The sequence below is a fragment of the Callorhinchus milii genome, unplaced genomic scaffold, assembly GCF_018977255.1.
Source record: "Callorhinchus milii isolate IMCB2004 unplaced genomic scaffold, IMCB_Cmil_1.0 Scaffold10, whole genome shotgun sequence".
NCBI classification, from domain to species: Eukaryota; Metazoa; Chordata; class Chondrichthyes; order Chimaeriformes; family Callorhinchidae; genus Callorhinchus; species Callorhinchus milii.
The window spans coordinates 21,140,198-21,158,739 of NW_024704751.1; the positions used below are offsets into that span (position 1 = coordinate 21,140,198).

The following is an 18,542-nucleotide window of genomic DNA, read 5'->3' on the forward strand; positions in this document are numbered from 1 at the left end:
GAAAGGGCAGCTAAGATTGACAGCACAGAAGAGATCTGGAACTTACAACAGAGACTTTCTGACAGATGCTGCACTTAGTAGTAATATTATTCGTTGTTGATGCAGATTTTCTTTTCATCTCAAACAAGCAGGCCTGGTTACAGAACTCTTTGTACGGGCGTCTGCCATCGACCTGACCCATCACCATCTCCTTTGAGTTTAAAATTTCACTGAAAAACAGTAAAATTGAATAAATATTCCTTCTCTCTGTGGTTTTTTTTTTGCACGGCTCCCATCTTTTTCTCCCTTTTTGTCCGGAATGTCAAGATTACGTCCTTCTTTGTGGCTGCTGCTGATGCCACTCTGTGTGCAAGTGAGAAGGGCAACAGCTGATCACTGTATGTACTTAGGAGGTCCACCTGATGTGAAAGGCGCTATAGAAATGTAATTTTGTATTGTATAAACTGCAGCAGGTTTAGCTCTTGTAAAAATCAAGAGATAAAAAGAACAGCACTGAAGTTAACGAGAGGTAGACTACAGATATACTACTAAAGGAGATAATAATAATCCTAGATATATACTTAAGCAAAACAAATTTGCAGGGCTATGGGGAGAGCAGGGGAGTGGGATTAATTTGGACAGCTCTTTCAAAGAGCCGGCATGGACACGATGGGCTGAATGGCCTCTTTTTGTGCAGTATAATTCTATGATTTGATACAGCACCTTATCACGTCTTCGAGAGGTCACAAAGTGCTTCACAGAATATACTGGAAAGTGAATTGACTGTGTATTTTGCTAGGAGACTAAAGGCAGGTCTTACTTGTTGCAGTGATAGCAGGATTTCTTTGCGGTGGGCAGAGGTCGAGTCGATGCTGAGAACCCAGTAAGACAGACAGTGGAACAGAAGAGCTGCGCCGAACCTTTCCTCTGATAAGCAGTCTGCCCCTTCTGTAGGATCTTCTTGCACCCTGAACACGTTACCCGTACACTTACAGGAGGGGCTGAAGGGGGTGCATTGCCCCCAGTGGGTTTCGCTGTGCTGGGAGCACTGGGTGTGCTCTGCTGCACCAGCTGTGATGCTGCAATAAGAGGGAACAATCACAACAAAATCAACACGCAGAAGAATAAACTGCGACACACACGTTTTTCAGTGCCTGACCCTCTTTTTCTCAGTTATTTTCTGCCCTACTTTTAATTTTACACGCTCTCCCTGGTCCCCTCAAGTGCGGCTGATAAGGCAGATGGGCGATCCATTTCCAGGTCCTCACTAATGTTACGTTCAACCATTGAAAGGGAAGTGCGAGCTTTGGAGAAATAAATCTTTAATTTCTTTGATATTCTCTCTCGCTCTCTACAGGAAAGTATTTTTAATGATGTTTCTCTATTTTTAGATTATCATTAGCTTAATGGAAGGGTGGTGGGGGGGTGGGGGGCTGTTGTAAATATAAATCCCTCTAATCTGCAGCATTGTGTATTTGTGCCCCAGACAATGTACTGCCACATTGGTGCATCCTTTTTATAACACATCATTGCGTTATAAAACATGTTAAACGTATACTCACGGGGTTATAGGGGCTGTAAACTGTTCAGTTTAATGTAAATACAATATTGTAAAGTGAGTGAATTGCATTTTGCTGAGCTCCAAAGCCAATAAAAATCTGGCTCTGCTCCACATCTAGCTCACTGTCATGGCTGTACTTTTAACAAGCTCCTTGAATCATTGCAATAGCTTATCTATAGTTTATTAAAATACATTCTGTGTGATTTGGCATGTGTACAGAATTGTTTTTATGCATCAAAGAGAATTCAGCACAAGCTATAAAATTTAAAAGCCTACATAGGCACAAAACTATCATTCGCCATTCCTCAGTAATGAAAATAAATACTTTGTTAATAACCATGTTTGCATGGTTCTGTAACTGTTACAAGAGCTCAGAGGAGACATTATTTTGTTCACTCAGTAAAATCCCACTGTAAATAATGCAAACACTAAAGTCATGATGAAATAAGATGTAAAATTACATCAAATTCTGACCAATGTGCAGAGAGACCAATGTCATGGGCCATGTGTTGTTAAAAGTGCTGATCTTTCTTCTGTGCCCTGGTATTCTGATTCTGTAATTAAACAGTTACACACAGAAACAGGGTGCAAAGCAGCTTAAATATACAAACTGTCTGCTCCTGTTACAAAATTCGGTCACAAAAAACTTGAATCCATTTTCAAAACAATGAAAGAAAATTAATAGCCTAGTTTCCTTTTTCTTACAGATACAGCTAGAAATCTTTTTAGTTACAAAAGACCTGAAATGCTTCATTGTAAAGAACCAAACAAAAGAAAATGTTGGAGGAAATCCACTTAGGAGACTGATCCTGTCGCATAATATTGTAGATTTTTTTGAAGCATTAATAATACTTACATTTAATATTGGGCCTTATTAAGTCTTCGAGATGTCTCAAAGCGCTTCACAGAATACACTGTAAAGTGTAGTGGCTGTGTTTTGTGGGCGAAACGCAACAGCCAATTGAATACAGCAGTGTCCCACAGTTGTGGATTGAGTGACCACATTATTATTATTATTTTGAAGGGATTATTATCCCTTGAAAGCGATCCGGAAATTGACTAACAATCGGGTTCTTACTTACTGCTTGGTGAACAGAGTCATGTGTTTGGAGTAAGGAAACTTGCCCAACGTTTTACCCTGCCCGGGAATCAAACCCAGATCCTCTCGCTTTTTACATTGTTTTTACATGGCATACTTGGGGACAACCTAATTTATATTGAGCAACATTGGTCTCAGATTTCACAAAGTGTAGCCTTACCAAGGGGGCTGCTACTCACTGAAAACACCGCACTGATGCGAATATCAGAATCGTTAGGCTTTGGATGCTGAAACAAAAAGTAAACAGAGATTTTCATTCCTTTGTGAGCATATGTGTCACCTGTGTTAACTTTTACATTATATTACTATAAAATGACGCTGGCAGAAAATGGAAGTGTACAATAGTATATGAGAGGCATGTTGGTTCATAAGAACAAATCTTGTCAGAGTGGGCCTGGCAGGCTTCAATACGGCGAAGGGAATGGAGGAACTATGGAGCTCCTTCAAGAAGGTGATTATGAAAGCAATGGAACAATGTATACCCACGTCAAGCAACTCATCAAGGGGAAAAAAAAGGCATTTAAGACCATGAAAGAAAGAGCGCAGAATTAAGTCAGGTTCGATACCAAAAGGCAAGTCATGACTGTAAAAAAATGCATGAGAATGGCAAAGAAAAACTTTGAACTGAACATGGCAAGAGATGTGAAGGATAATAACAAAATGGTTATCAATTACATTGAAAGAAAAACAACAGCAAGAAAGTGAATGACCATTTTCATTTGGGGGATTGTTGGCCAGGACACCGGGAGAGAGAAACTCCCTTCTTTTCACGATTAGCGCCATGGGAATTTTAACAGGAACCTTAACATCTCATCGTAAGGACGGCACCTCTTGCAATGCAGTGCTCCTCCAAGACAGTATTGGATGGTCAGTCTAAGTTCTGAGTGCAAAATCCTGACATGGGCTTGAACCCACAATCTTCTGATTTTGAGATGAGAGTGCTGTCATCTGACTCGGGCTTACTTTTAATCCTGAATTCACTATATTTTGTGCAGTAAAAACAAACCTGATCTTACCTGTAAACAATCCGGTTCATCCTTGACCCTCAAACTTGATTGGGGAGCCAAGGCCTTCTCATACTCTTCATCCAAAGGTTCGTCCTTTATTTTCATAGTTGACATGCTTTTGGGACCCTCGCTATTCCTGCGTAAATCTGATTTCTTTTCCTAAAATCAAAATGTGAAACAAAACCATTTTCCTCTGAAGGATTTTTCTTTCAAAAAGAACTGAACAACATACAGCGCACCAAACATCCCTGGAAACTTAGGCTGGGTGAGATCATAATTCATTAACAGGCTGTGCATTTAACTCACATCTGCTGTTTCAAGCTTCCTTGTTTTACTTCCAGTTGGGATCACTGGCTAGAGGAGCACAAGGAAAGAACCAAAGGAAATCATGTCTCACTGATCTACAGGTTAGGTTAAAGGATTCCATTCAACTGAGTTGAAGGATCGGAGACAAATCCTCCGTCACAAAAATTAAATCCATACTCATGGAAAATTCACTCAGAACCAGTTACACAGTTCTAAAGAGAAACATGGCTTTTTAAAAAAAATTCCAATTCAATAAAATCATCATTGTCCCTACAGATAACAAACCCGGGACTTTCCTTTCTGTGTTGCTCAATGCCATGCTGGAGCGCATATATCTAATGTCCAGGCGATGAAAAATATTAAAGCCTCTTCTTAAAGGTCCTAAATGATGCAAATCATTGAACTGTTTGAGCAGATTTACCACAGCATCCCAAATTTGTTTTCCTCCCACAGTTTCAGCTTATATTGTTCAACACCATCGATTTCATTCTTATTCTGACAGTATGATAGTTATTTAATAATCATTCATCTTCCCCCACTCCCACCATCACTTACCACTGCTGCCCCAGGAGACGCTGCTTCTGCTATCACAGTTGTTTCCTGCTCAATAATATCAATGTCTGATGTTTCATCTATAAATCAGAAAACTTGTTAAAAGTGCAATTTGCAACAAAAAGAGATAATCCTTGCATTTGATATAGCGACTTATCACGTCATTGATATGTCTCAGAGCACTTCGCAGAACATACTGTAAAGTGAATTGACTGTGTATTTTGTGGGCGAAACACGCACAGAATGGAGAGAATAGCATCCAAATAGTTGGAAGTAATGTCACATTTCACAAAGATATTTTGTGGGAGAAACGTGGTAGCCAATTGCGCCCAGCAATGCCCCACAAACAGAGTAGATTGAGTGACCAGCATTATTACCTCCTGGAAAACAATCCACTAATCGACTAACAAATGGGTTCTTACTTAATGCTAGGTAAACAGGTAAACAAATGAAGTAAGGAAACTTGCCTGCCCAGGAATCGCACCCACTTGCTTGCAAGGCGAGTGTTCTAACCAATACGCTACAGAACTCCTATGTAAAATAATAAATCTTAAAAACACCCCAGGCACCAACTAATAGTTTCAGAATTATACCTTCCACCTGCCTGTATTTGGCTACTGTAAAGTGGCTGTCTTGGATTAGGCACTCAAACAACCTTTCCTCCCCTCACAGAACTAATTCCATCCATTACTAAGCTGCTGCCAAATCTTTAGAATTGTTAAGAGAGCATTTTTAGGACTTCCATTTACGTCATTTTTGGACATCTTTTTCTGTTAATCCTTCATAATTTTTCACGTTTTCTCCTATGGGGGTGTGGGTCACGCCCAGAAAACACAATGGTTTTAATAATAAAAAAGGTTTATTTGGAAAAGGAAGCTCTGCCTTTTTACATCCAGACTCCCCTTAACGCTCACTCGCTCCCAGTTTTATACTGGTGCTTAATTATCACTTAGGGCTAGTAGCCAATTATCACATAGGGTTGGAACTTGTTAGCTCCCTTGATTGTGGCACCCTTTTACGATGTCACACATGAAAAACAATACACTCCTTTACATTAGGTTGAGCACCAATAACCATAAAAAGCAGTGACAGCCCCCACTCGTGCCAATTGTCTCCTATTCCCTCATGAAGGTTTATGTTGATGTAAATGCATGGTTACTATTTCTGGACATTCTTCTACATGTGAAAATATTGGCTCCAGCAGTGCTAACAGGGTATTTGACGATAAAGGCATCATAGCTGAGCACCATCCGATCCAAAACATCTACACAGGCACATAGATGTACGCATAGATACAGCAGATATAATTTTTTCGTTTGGATGTTTGCTCCTCCAAGTAGCCATCCAAGCTAAACTCAATTCACCTGCTATTTCCCTATCCTCTTCAATATCCTTCCTCGAAGGATAGTCACGAATTACTGCATTAGTCACTGCATAATGATTAAGAAAGGATATCCAGTTGATTTTTTTCAATCACACAGAGCTGAATTTTACTTAGTGTCCCAACCAGAGTCACAGGAGAAATCAGCAAACTCGGCACAGAAAAGAACTGAACCGTAGATCTCCCTGATCTATATCGACCCGTCTCAATGGGTGGAACATTTACCACAGATCTTTTCGAGAGCCCTATTTATCTCAGCCCTAATAATGAATGAGATGTGTTTAGAGCTGCTACAATATTTAACATTACCCACAAATTGGAAAGTTTCAAACCCAATCTCTGTCAGAATTTGCTCTATTTTTTTGCCTGGTTAGACATTTTGACAGTCCTGATGGAGTTACAAACAGAATAGAGTCAAAGCCAGATTTGGAAGGAGTTGTTATTTCCCATATCAGTTTTGCACATTTCCTTAAAAGGTTGACCAACAAGCTGCCTTAATACTGACCATTATGATATATTCGCTAATAGGGCAGAGTATAACACAGGCAAAGAGGCAAGAGAAACAGGTACCTTTTGAATCCTAAATCAAAATGTATTGTAAATTATAATATCTTCATCAGGCTCAAATTGGTAACTAATCATTTTCTTTTGGTCAGCCAGGTGTCTGACACAAGCAGAAACCCATCACAGTGCTTAAGAGTATCCAAACCAAGCTGAGATTTTCATGCATCCCAACTACACATGGAAATCCCAGAGATAGATTGCTGGAATGGAATGCACTCTTTCTCCCTGGAGGGATGCATCCTGGGTGTCCTTGTACACTAGTCACAAAAAGTTAGTATGCAACTAGGAAGGCTAATGCCATGTTGGCGTTCGTTGCAAAACAGTTAAAGTACAAGAGTAGGAAGTTTTGCTGCAGTTGTGTAAAGCCTTGATGAGACCACATCTGAATATTATGTGCAGTTTTGGTCTTCTTATTTAAGAAAGGACATATTCGAGGGGGTGCAGCGTAGATTCACTGGGTTGGTTCCTGGGATGAGGTTGGTTCTGTGGAGTCCTGTAACTCAGTGGTTAGACCACTCGCTTTGCAAGCGAGACACCTGGGTTCAATTCCAGGCAGAGGGTGAAACCTTGGGCAATTTTCCTTACTCCACACAGAGCCTAATAATAATCCCTCCAAAAACAAAACAATAATAAATTGGTCATTTTCAATCCACGACTATTTGGGGGACATTGCTGTGCGCAATTGGCTGCCGCGTTTCGCCCACAAATATACAGTCAATTCACTTTACAGCATATTCTGTTAAGCGCTTTGGGACGTCGAGAAGACGTGAAAAGCGCTATATCAAATGCAAGGATTATTATTATCATTATTAATATTATGAGGGGGTTGACCTACAAGGAGAGGTTGAGTAAATTACGCCTATATTCTCTAGAATATAGAAGAATTAGAGGTGATCTTATAGAAACCTATAAGATTCTTAAGGATCTTGACAGGGTAGTTATTGTGAGATTGTTTCCCGATTGGAGAATCTAAAACTAGGGGTCATAGTCTCAAGATTAAGGTCAGCCTTTTCGAACTGAGTTGAGCAAACATTTCTTTACTCTGAGGGTAGTGAATTTGTGGAATTCTACAACAACAACAATATTTGAATAGCGCTTTTCACATCAGGAGGACGTCCCAAGGCACTGGACAGAGTACAGCATTTCAGAAGGCTGTGGATGCTCAGTCCCTGAACATATTGAAGACTGAAGTTGATAGATTTCTAAAGGATAGAAGGATTAAGGGATATGGGGAAAGGGCGGGTAAGTGGAATTAGGTTAGAAGATCAGCCAGGATCTTATTAAATGGCAGGGCAAGCTTGAGGGGCCAAATGGCCTACTCCTGCTCCTACGTCTTATGGTCTTACCCAATTTCGGAAAGTATTAGGCACAGGTTAGCAAGAGCCAAGGCTTGGGAACCACAGAGTGTGGTTGGGGTAACTGCTGGTCTAACCAGCTAAACCGCATAGCTTGGTGTCCCCCGTGCCCTCCATTGCACCATGGGTTGCCGTGCCTTCAGTCACTGTGCCCTGAAACTCTGACCCTCAGCCTTGCCCCCTCCCTCCCCATCTTCAAATCCCACTTAAAGACCTTCCTTTTTGATTGTGCTTATGGTCACCTCCCCCCTCCCTCTCCCCTTGGCTCGTTGTCAAGACTCTGCCACAGTAAAACGCTCCGGGAGCTACCCCGGGTAAAGGGCACTATATAAATACAAGTTGTTGTTGTCAATGATACTGCTGTCCAGCAAGCTTTCTCGTTACTTGTCCTGTTAGGACCACCCTAGATGTGAGGGCTTTGGCATTGAGGGTTAACAGGAGTTAAGTGGGATAACTCCCTGCCCATAATGACTGGTCTGCCCTTCCAGGTCCTGCTGATGTTTTACTCCTTTTTAACTTGTTTGTCTCTGCGCTGTCATCAGCAGTGCCCTGAAATACTACGGACCCTAATACTTCTGGCTTGGCAAGTTGTCCATTCATCCATCTTCTAAATATACAGTCTAAATATCATAAGACCCACACTGGAACAGATAATGCACTAACACTAATAATAATAATCCTTGCATTTGATATAGCGCTTTTCACGTCGGGAGGACGTCCCAAAGCGCTTCACAGAACACACTGTAAAGTGAATTGACTGTATATTTGTGGGCGAACGCGGCAGCCAATTGCGCACAGCAATGTCCCACAAACAGTCGTAGATTGAAAATGACCAATTTTATTATTGTTTTTGGTTTTTGGAGGGATTATTATTAGGCTCTGTGTGGAGTAAGGAAACTTGCCCAAGGTTTCGCCCTCTGCCTGGAATTGAACTCAGGTCTCTCACTTGCAAAGCGAGTGCTCTAACCACTGAGCTACAGGACTCCTACCTTCGATTTGAAAGCATATTGGCAGATGTTAGAGGAGTGAGCACAAGAGTGGCAGTAATATGTTATAATCAAGTAGCTTGCCAATACTTTCTGTCTTGGCTCAAACTTGAATAGGCACTTGGATGAGGTATCAAAGAATGACGCACCCAACACGAGTCACAGCCCTCAGGAACCTTTTTTAAAAAAGAATATGCATCTCCCACAATGCTTCCTGCATTCTAATGCACAGAGATTATAGGAAGAAGCCCATGTAGATTTCGCCCGCAAAATATACAGTCAATTCACTACAGTGTATTCTGTGAAGAGCTTTGAGATGTCTCAAAGACGTGATAAGGCGCTATATCAAATGCAAGGATTACTATTATTTTTGTGACTTTTCAGAGGCTCATATCCACTGGACATCAAATTAAAATAAAAATGCCAGCCCCAAAAGCATCTATAGGACTATAAAACCTCAGCTTTGCAAGCACAACGCAAGCTTGAAGAACAGCACTTAATGTACCTCCTAGGCACCTCTGGAACTCAACACTGATTTTAACTTCTTCAGATCTTAAACATAGCACCCATCTTCTTTCAGACCCCCTCCCTCTCTTCTATAACCATTCACACATCCGCTGAGTCTCAAGACACATTTTTGCTTTCTATAATTTCCCAATTTTGCCTTCTTTCGACTTGGACAATCAACACCTTTGATCTCGTCATCTTCTGTCCTCCATCTAAATGTTTCCTTTGTCTTTTTTTCCCCACCCCCTTCTTTGCTTGTCGGTATAATCTGCTCCCTTCTAAAATCCCCCAGTTCTGACAAAAGGTCATTAACCTGAAACGTTAACTCATTTGCCTCTCTCCACAGATGTTGCCTGAACCTGCTGCATGTTCCCAGCGACTTATGTTTTTACTCCTTTTTAACTTGCTTGTCTCTTTGCCCTCCCGTCCCCTAATCCAAACAAAGGAAATTGGAAGCAGCTTATTCACATCACCCAGCAGACCTGGCTGATAACGTTCCAAGTTAAATAGCGGCAGCCCTGGTTGTTACTATTCTTAAACCTTTTTGGTTTCGCACTTAGAGAAAAGCAGAACTGAAGACTGTCAGAGGAGAGATAATAGGAAAGAGATTTTCTTAGTTACTGGGAGTTTTCTTCAACAAAAACAAAATAAACCAAGACAGGACATTCAGTCATGGAACACTTAGGATGCTGGTGTAACTGACTCAATAAACACTAAACGTGTAAACTTCAAAAAATAGTAGTAAAAGTAGTAAAAGATGAGGAGGATAGTAACAGACTGCAAGAGGACATAGACAGACTGGTAACATGGGCAGACACGTGAAGTGATTCATTTTGTGAGGAAGAATGAGGAGAGGCAATATAAGCTGATGGTACAATCCTAAAGGCGGTGAAGGGACAGAGAGACCTGGGGTCACATAAGGAAATCTTTGCAGGTGGCAGGACAGGGAGATAAAGCTGTTAAAAAAGCATCCGGGATACTGGGCTTTATAAATAGGGGCACAGAGTACACAAGTCAGGAAGTTATGATGAACCTTTATATAAAACACTGGTTAGGCCTCAGCTCGAGACTGGGTTCAGTTCTGGGCCCCACACTTTAGGAAGGATGTCAAGGCATTGGAGAGGATGCAAAGGAGATTGACCAGAATGGCACCAGGAATGAGGGGCTTCAGTTATCAGGAGAGGTAGAAAAGTGAGGATTATTCTCCTTGGAGCAGAGAAGGTTAAGCGCTTTGGGACGTCCTCCCGATGTGAAAGACACTCTATTAATATAATTTTGTTCCTGTTGTTAAGAGGAGACTTAATAGAAGTTTTCAAAATTATGAGGAGATTCGATAGGGTGAACAAGGAGAAACCATTTCCACTGGCAGGTGGGTCGGTAACCCGAGGACACCAATTTAAAATAGTTGTTAAAAGAATTAGTGGAGGTGAGAATTTTTTTCACACAGCGAGTTGTTGGGATCTGGAATGCATTGCCTGAAAGGGTGGTGGAAGCCAATTCGATAGCAACTTATAAACTTACTCACGTTGGTCCCTAAAGACCATATGTAGAATTAGTGTTTGAGTAGCTTAATTACTGTAATATGTTCTGTTTCAGTGACAGTTTAAAATATTCACAGCCACTTGGCACACAGGGATAGTTTCTCGAGCTTGCTAGCATCCCGAGGGTTCTCTTTGGATAGCTTTGCAGCAGGTGACCTTAAAAATATTTGAAATGCAGAAAGACACATGTTATTTTGAACTAACCAATACACATCTCCTCGTGATCATCCACTTTCTGATTTTTTTCAGATTTTTTCTGATGCAGGCCATCAGCTCTGGGAGATCCCCTTCCTTCCTCCACAGTCCTTCCAGATAAAGAAGCAAGCACTCTTGTCAAATTACCCTCAAAGGTTGACCCACTTTTTAACACAACATCCTTCTTTTCTGCCCAATTTACAGAGTTCTTTATGCGATCACCTTTCCCCGATAGTATGGGAGACTCCAGGTCTTCACCCAGAACAGCAGGAGCTCCCGCTCTCCCCAGATCATCACCGTTTTGAGCAACGTCGTCGATCAGTTCACTTTTACGAAATTTGGAACCATCTTCATCCACGTTGGATATCCCTGTTGTTTCATCAGCAGCCTGATTTTCATCTTCATAACCAAAGTCCTTGTTACCATTGTTCTCCATTAGAAAGCTTTTCTTGGCATCGGCAGCACAACATGGTGCAGATACGGCAGCTTTGCTTCCAGCAACCATCTTTGTATATTTTAGCTTATTATCTTCCGAGTTGCCTTCCATTTCCTCAGTTCCTTTAAGCATGTCTTGCTCAATCCCGTTTTCCTCTTCAATATCATCATTGAGAGCAGCAATTCGTTTAGGAGCAGCATTTTGAGCCAGGGGACCATCAGTTGGATGAAATTCATAATTTTCTTCCCCTAATGGCACAGCAGCAAGTTCACTTGAGCTCACACAATCATTTTCCACTTCATCTGATACTGACTCTTCTCGGTCTAACAAAGTTTGCTCTTTATTGTTAATTGTTTCACTCCGTCCTCCAAAAGTGTCCCTTGCATCAAAACCGCTTTTATTCACAGTTACAGATAGTTCAAGTCTTCTCTCAGTTTTAGCTGGATTTGTTATACTAAAGTCTAATGCCTTAGGAGAGGATTCTCTGCATTCAGCTTGATGCCAATCCACTTCAGTGTCCATCTCAATCTCACCTGAGAAAAAAAACACAGGGCAGCTTTATTTATTTACCTGTGGAACATATTTATTATACTGGAGGAGCATCGCACAGGATTTCTCTGCAACCTTCAACTATGAAATGACAAGATTCCTATGAATGCCAAAAACAACAACAACTTGGATGTATATAGTGCCCTCCACGCCGGACGGTGTCTCAGAGCGCTTTACAGTAACGGATCCCGGGGCCGAGCCAGGGGGAGGGGCCGGGGAGGGGGAGAAGCCGGGGGAGGGGGAAGGGGAGGAGCCATGGGGAATGTGACCAAAGGCGCGGTCGAAGAGAAAGGTCTTCAACATGGACCTGAAACAAGAAGAGAAGGAGCGAGGCGAAGGGAGTGAGGAAGGGAATTCCAGAGCCTCGGGGCATAGTGGCTGAAGGCACGGCCGCCGAGGGTGGAGCAGAGGACTCGGGGGACGAGGAGGAGGCCATACCCGGAGGAACGAAGGCAACAGGTACTGTTTTGAGGAGAAATGAGGTTAGAGAGGTCGGGAGGTGCAGAGGAGTGCAGGGCCTTGAATACAAGGGTGAGGATCTTGAAGTCGATCCTCTCTGGGGGACAGGCAGCCAGTGCAGTCTGGCCAGGACTGGGGGATCGGGGAGTGGGGTTTGGGTGTGGGGAGGGGGGGAGGGCCAGGACTGGGGGGATCGGGGAGCGGAGTTTGGTGCGGGAGAGAATGTGGGCGGCAGAGTTCTGAATGATCTGGATTTTATGGATAATAATAATAATAATAATAATCCTTGCATTTGATATAGCGCTTTTCACGTCGGGAGGACGTCCCAAAGCGCTTCACAGAATATACTGTAAAGTGAATTGACTGTATATTTGTGGGCGAACGCGGCAGCCAATTGCGCACAGCAATGTCCCACAAACAGTCGTAGATTGAAAATGACCAATTTATTATTGTTTGGGGATTTGGAGGGATGGTAGTGGAGGGGATGCCGGCGAGGAGGGCGTTAGAGTAGTCCAGCCGAGAGGTGACAAAGGCATGGACCAGGGTTTCAGCGGATTTTGGGGAGAGGTATTGACAGAGACGGGCGATGCATCGGAGGTGGAAGAAGGCGGTGCTGGTGAGGGACCGGATGTGGGGGAGGAAGGATAATTGGGGGCCATGCTGTCTGTCTTGTTACCCAGACAGTGGGTAACACTCCTCCACCCCAACCTTCATTAGAAGTGCAGAATACAGCTATATATGACAGAAGATATTAGCCACATTACAGTATTTCCCAGTAATGTTAGGGTTTTTTTGTGGGGAGGAGAGCGAAGAGGGGAAGTTCATCTACAACTAATACAAAGTTCACAATACATAACATTAAAACAAAAGATTTGAGTTGTAGGGACTTCAAAAGCAAAAATTCATGCTCTCACACTTTCTGGTACCATTTGAAATTTGCATTCAGATTAACGCCTTGAATTGCCCCCAGCTATCCATATGCAATCACTCCTCATTCTCATGAGTCCTATAGCAGTTAGAGGACACGCCTCGCAAGCAAGAGGATCTGGGTTTGATTTCCGGGCGGACAAAACCTTAGGCAAGTTTCCTTACTCCACATGCCTGTTTACCTAGCAGTAAGTAGGGACTTGGTTGTGATTGGCAGATCACTTTCTGGGGGTAATAATCCCTTCAAAAAAAAGATTAATAATTTGGTCACTCAATCCACAACTGTTTACTGACTGCCCTTCCATCTACTTTACAGTGTGTTCTGTGAAGCGCTTTGGGACGTCCTCCTGACGTGAAAAGCGCTATATCAAATGCAAGAATTATTATTATTATAATGCAGATCTGAACAACTCCCAGTTGCCCACTGCTCTCCCAGGATAGGTAAATGATCGATACCTTATTCTCTGATAACCTGGTTGCTACCATTTTTGTGTCTTGTGTTAGTGGGTTATTGCTCTTTGCATAATCATTGACTGTGTAACAACAATAAAGGAAACAACTGTTTAACATCCAAATCGTGCACACACTATTTCATCATAATTGAATAACAAAGTTTGCTTACAATCTGAATAGCACACAATATCTCAATTTCACATCCCATCCAAAAGCGAGCACCTCTGACAATGCTGCACTCCAGCACTGCACTAGCGAATCAGCCTGGTCTATGTTTAACCAGAGCTTGAGAACAGAAAAAATATAATACCAAGATCATAAAACACTGGTTAGGCCTCAGCTCGAGACTGGGTTCAGTTCTGGGCCCCACACTTTAGGAAGGATGTCAAGGCATTGGAGAGGATGCAAAGAAGATTTCCCAGGATGGTACCAGGAATGAGGGACTTCAGTTATCAGGAGAGACAGAGAAGTGAGGATTATTCTCCTTGGAGCAGAGAAGGTTAAGAGGAGACTTCATAGAAGTTTTCAAAATGATGAGGGGATTCAATAGGGTGAACAGGAGAAACTATTCCCACTGGCGGGTGGGTCGGTGACCCAAGGACACTGATTTAAAATAGTTGTTAAAGGAAACAACAAGATTCCATTTATAGAGCGCCTTTCACGTCGGGAGGACGTCCCAAGGCGCTGTACAGTTGGGTCAGGACCTGAGCATTGGGGGGAAATGGTCAGGGTGAGGGGAGGGAAGGGAGGGAGCGAGGAGGGGGTGGAGAGTTGAGAGGGGAGCTGAAGGCACGGTCAAAGAGAAAGGTCTCGAGACCGACCTTGAAGGAGGAAAGGGAGGAGGCAGCGAAGGTACTGGGGATGGAGTTCCAGAGCCTCGGGGCTGAGAGGCTGAAGGCCACCGATGGTAGGGCGGTTGGGGCGGGGGATGTGGAGCAGACTGGAGCCAGAGGAACGGAGGGTACGGGCAGGTAAGTAGGGGGATAGTAGGTCGGAGAGGTAGGAGGGAGCGAGGCCGTGAATGGCCTTGTAGGTGAGGATGAGGATCTTGAATTCGATCCTCTGGGGGATGGGGAGCCAGTGGAGGGGAGCGAGGGCGAGGGCGAGGGCGGGAGTGATGTGGGCACCATGTCTGGTGCGGGACAGTACACGAGCTGCAGAGTTCTGAATGACCTGCAGTGTGGAGGGAGGGCCGGGAAGGCCGGCGAGGAGAGAGTTCCCATAGTCCAGCCTTGAGGTGATAAAGGCGTGGACCAGAGTTTCAGCCGCGTGAGAGGTGAGGTAGTGCCGTAGTCTGGCGATGTTTCGGAGGTGATGGAAGACGGTGCCAGTTGTGGCGCAGATATGAGGGAGAAAGGACAGCTCAGGGTCGAACAGAACCCTGAGGTTCCTGATGGCTTTGAGAGGTGGAGAGTGCAGCCTTGGATGCTGATGCTGTCAGCGCCTGAGGTGCGGAGGCGCTGACGTGAGCCAATCAGGAGGGCCTCAGTTTTGTGTACGTTGAGCTAAAGAAAGTTGTCTCTCGTCCAGGACTCGATGTCGGACAGACAGCTGTCAGGACATCGGGGGTCGTGGAGTTGAGGGTAGAGGAGGAAAGGTAGAGCCAGGAAGGTAACCCCATGTCTGCAGATGACGTTACCAAGGGGGAGCGTATAGAGGGTGAAGAGGAGGGGACCGAGGACAGAGCCCTGAGGGACACTGCACGAGACAGTGCGGGGGGTGGAGGAAAAGCCGTTTGTGGAAACAAAATGAAGACGGTGGGAGAGGTACGACCTAAACCACTCAAGGACAGGGCCTTGAAGGTTGAGGTGGGAGGACAAGTGGTGGAGGAGGATAGCATGGGCGACCGTATCGAATGCTGCCGATAGGCCGAGGAGGCAGAGGGAGCCCTGGTCACAGATGGTCACTCCCACCCTCGCTCGCCTCCACTGGCTCCCCATCCCCCAGAGGATCGAATTCAAGATCCTCATCCTCACCTACAAGGCCATTCACGGCCTCACTCCCTCCTACCTCTCCGACCTACTATCCCCCTACTTACCTGCCCGTACCCTCCGTTCCTCCGGCTCCGGTCTGCTCCACATCCCCCACCCCAACCGCCCTACCATCGGTGGCCGGGCCTTCAGCCTCTCAGCCCCGAGGCTCTGGAACTCTATCCCCCAGTGCCTTCGCCGCCTCCTCCCTTTCCTCCTTAAAGGCCGGTCTCAAGACCTTTCTCTTTGACCGGCCTTCAGCTCTCCTCTCGACTCTCTACACCCTCCTCGCTCCCTCCCTTCCCTCCCCTCACCCTGACCATTTCCCCCTGCTCGGGTCCTGACCCAACTGTACAGCGCCTTGGGACGTCCTCCCGACGTGAAATGGAATCTTGTTGTTGTTGTCAAGATGTCATTGGTGACCTTGACAAGGGCGGTTTCTGTGCTATGGGCATCACGGAAACCTGACTGAAGGGTTTCAACCAGTGAGTGGGTGGAGAGGAAAGAGCGCAGCTGGGAGGCGACAACTCTTTCAAGGACCTTGGACAGGAAGGGGAGGTTGGAGATGGGCCGGTAGCTTGATAGCTGCGACGCATCAAGGGAGGGTTTTTGGCAAGGGAGTGATGATGGCAGCTTTTAGGAGAATGGGAACAGAGCCAGAGGAGAGGGACAGGTTGATGATGTCTGTGATATGTGGGGCAAGGAGGTGGAGCTGAGAGATGAGGAGTGGAGTGGGGATGGGGTCAAGGGAGCAGGTGGTGGGTTTCAGGGACAGGATGAGTTTGGTGACAGAGGGTGGGGAAATGGGTACGAAGGTGTGTAGGGGAGGATGGGTAGGAGTCGGAGTGTGGGAGGGAAGGGGTGGGGGGTGGGTGGAAGTTGGAGGGGGAGTGACCGCGGAGCGGAATCCCTTGATTTTGGATTCAAGGAAATCCAGCATCCAAGGTTGGAGGAGATGACCTGCGCGGGGTGGCGGGGGGGGGGGACGGAGGAGTTGGGATGTGGTAGAGAACAGTAGCCCGGGGTTGTTCTTCGCTTCCAGGATTATCCTGGAGTAGAAGGACGACTTGGCCGAGGCTAGAGTGGAGCGGTAGATTTTGAGGAGGTCCAGCCAGATTTGTCGGTGGACCGTTAGGCCAGATTTGACCCAGGTGCATTCAGCGGCCCGCACCTGGCTCTTCAGTGAGCGGAGGTGGGAGGTGAACCAGGGGGAGGAGCGAGAGTAGGAGACAGTGCGGGGAGGTGATGGGGGCAAGAGTGTTGAGTGTGGAGGAGAGGGTGTTGTGGAGGAGGGTGAGAGGAGAAAAGGGGTCAGTGAGGGTTGAGGGCCAGAGGGAGAGGAATTCAGAGGACTCCAGGGTAGCGGTTAGGGATTGTGGGGGTAACTTCTTCCAGGGGCAGTAGAAGATGATGGTGGGTCTGGTGGAGGTGGGGAGGGGGGTGGAGGTGGTGAAGGAGATGAAGCGGTGATCGGAGATGGAGGGGAGGTGAGGAGAAATGTTTTCACACAGCGAGTTGTTCAGATCTAGAATGCATTGCCTGAAAGGATGGTGGAAGCCGATTCAGTTAACAACTTTTTAAGAGAAAAGTAGATAATTATTTGGAGAGGACAAGTTTGCAGGGCTATGGGGAGAGAGCGGGGGAATGGGATTGATTTGGAAGCTCTTTTCAGAGAGCCGACACAGACACGATGGGCCGAATGGCCTCCTTCTGTGCTGTAAAATTCTATGATTCTACATTCAGGGTAACAACTCAATCTGAAAATTATAATTTGAAAATAATGAGGTGAACGACTGATAGCCCCATGTTATTCACATCTCATCACATAAAGTTTGATTATCCCACTAATTACATTCATAAAGGATCAGCTCCTTCTCACTACTTGTTTACATAGAACAACAGAACCAGAGGACATGGCCTATGATTGAAGGGCAGTAAATTCAGAACAAATCTGCGGAAGCAGGACTTCAGTGAGAGTCGTAAACTTATGGGACAGGTTCCCTCGGGAGACAGTGGAAGCAGAAAACATCATTTGTTTCAAGAACAAATTAGATAGACTTCTGCTAGAAAATAATATCTCAGGATACAGTGTACAGTTTGGGACATAACATGTCAAGCACCTGCCAAGATGGAGGAAGGCGAACTAGATGAACATTGGTCTTCTTGGGACGTCCTCCCAACATCCAAATGTAATCTTGCTGTTGTTCTTTCACCTAGCAAATTCTTATGTTCTTATGTTCTAATAGAAATGCACCCGGTAGGAAACCATTTGGCCAAATCTCATGTTGGTGTTTGCTCCTCCAAGAAGGCACCCATCTCAATCCAAATCCTCTGCTTTTCTCCCTCCCCCTCCAATACTCTGCATTTGTTAGTCTAATTCTTTTTTAAATGACCCCAATAAACTCGGCTCTCACAGCTTCTCCTAACAAATCATTCGATAGGCTGACAATACCCAGGGATTTCTTTCTTACTGCCCTAGTTACAATCTTTAATTCACGCCATCTTGTCCTCTAACCCACCACAGCGTAATTTTTCCATGATTAATTCTTTCAAACCTCTTCATTATCCTAAGCGCCTCGATCATATCACTCCTAAACTTCTGTGCTCCAGTGGGAAAAGTCCTGACCTCTCTAGCCTCTTCTTACAATTATATGTGTTCACCTCCAGTATCAACCTCAAGAATCTACACTACACCCTCCCCATTGCCTGAATATC

At 44.8% G+C, this 18,542-nt stretch overlaps 1 protein-coding gene across 1 annotated transcript in view; it reads right to left on the reverse strand.

Moving 5' to 3' along the window:
- zmym4.1 (zinc finger MYM-type containing 4, tandem duplicate 1) overlaps positions 1 to 18,542 on the reverse strand; it is a 52,965-nt gene that overhangs the window by 26,251 nt on the left and 8,172 nt on the right. The window contains exons 3-8 of the mRNA XM_042338476.1: positions 11,043 to 12,002; positions 4,508 to 4,584; positions 3,656 to 3,805; positions 2,800 to 2,866; positions 800 to 1,058; positions 47 to 209 (exon numbers count right to left, since the gene is read on the reverse strand). Of these exons, the coding sequence (XP_042194410.1) occupies positions 47 to 209; positions 800 to 1,058; positions 2,800 to 2,866; positions 3,656 to 3,805; positions 4,508 to 4,584; positions 11,043 to 12,002 (1,676 nt within the window). The remainder of the gene's footprint in view (positions 1 to 46; positions 210 to 799; positions 1,059 to 2,799; positions 2,867 to 3,655; positions 3,806 to 4,507; positions 4,585 to 11,042; positions 12,003 to 18,542) is intronic.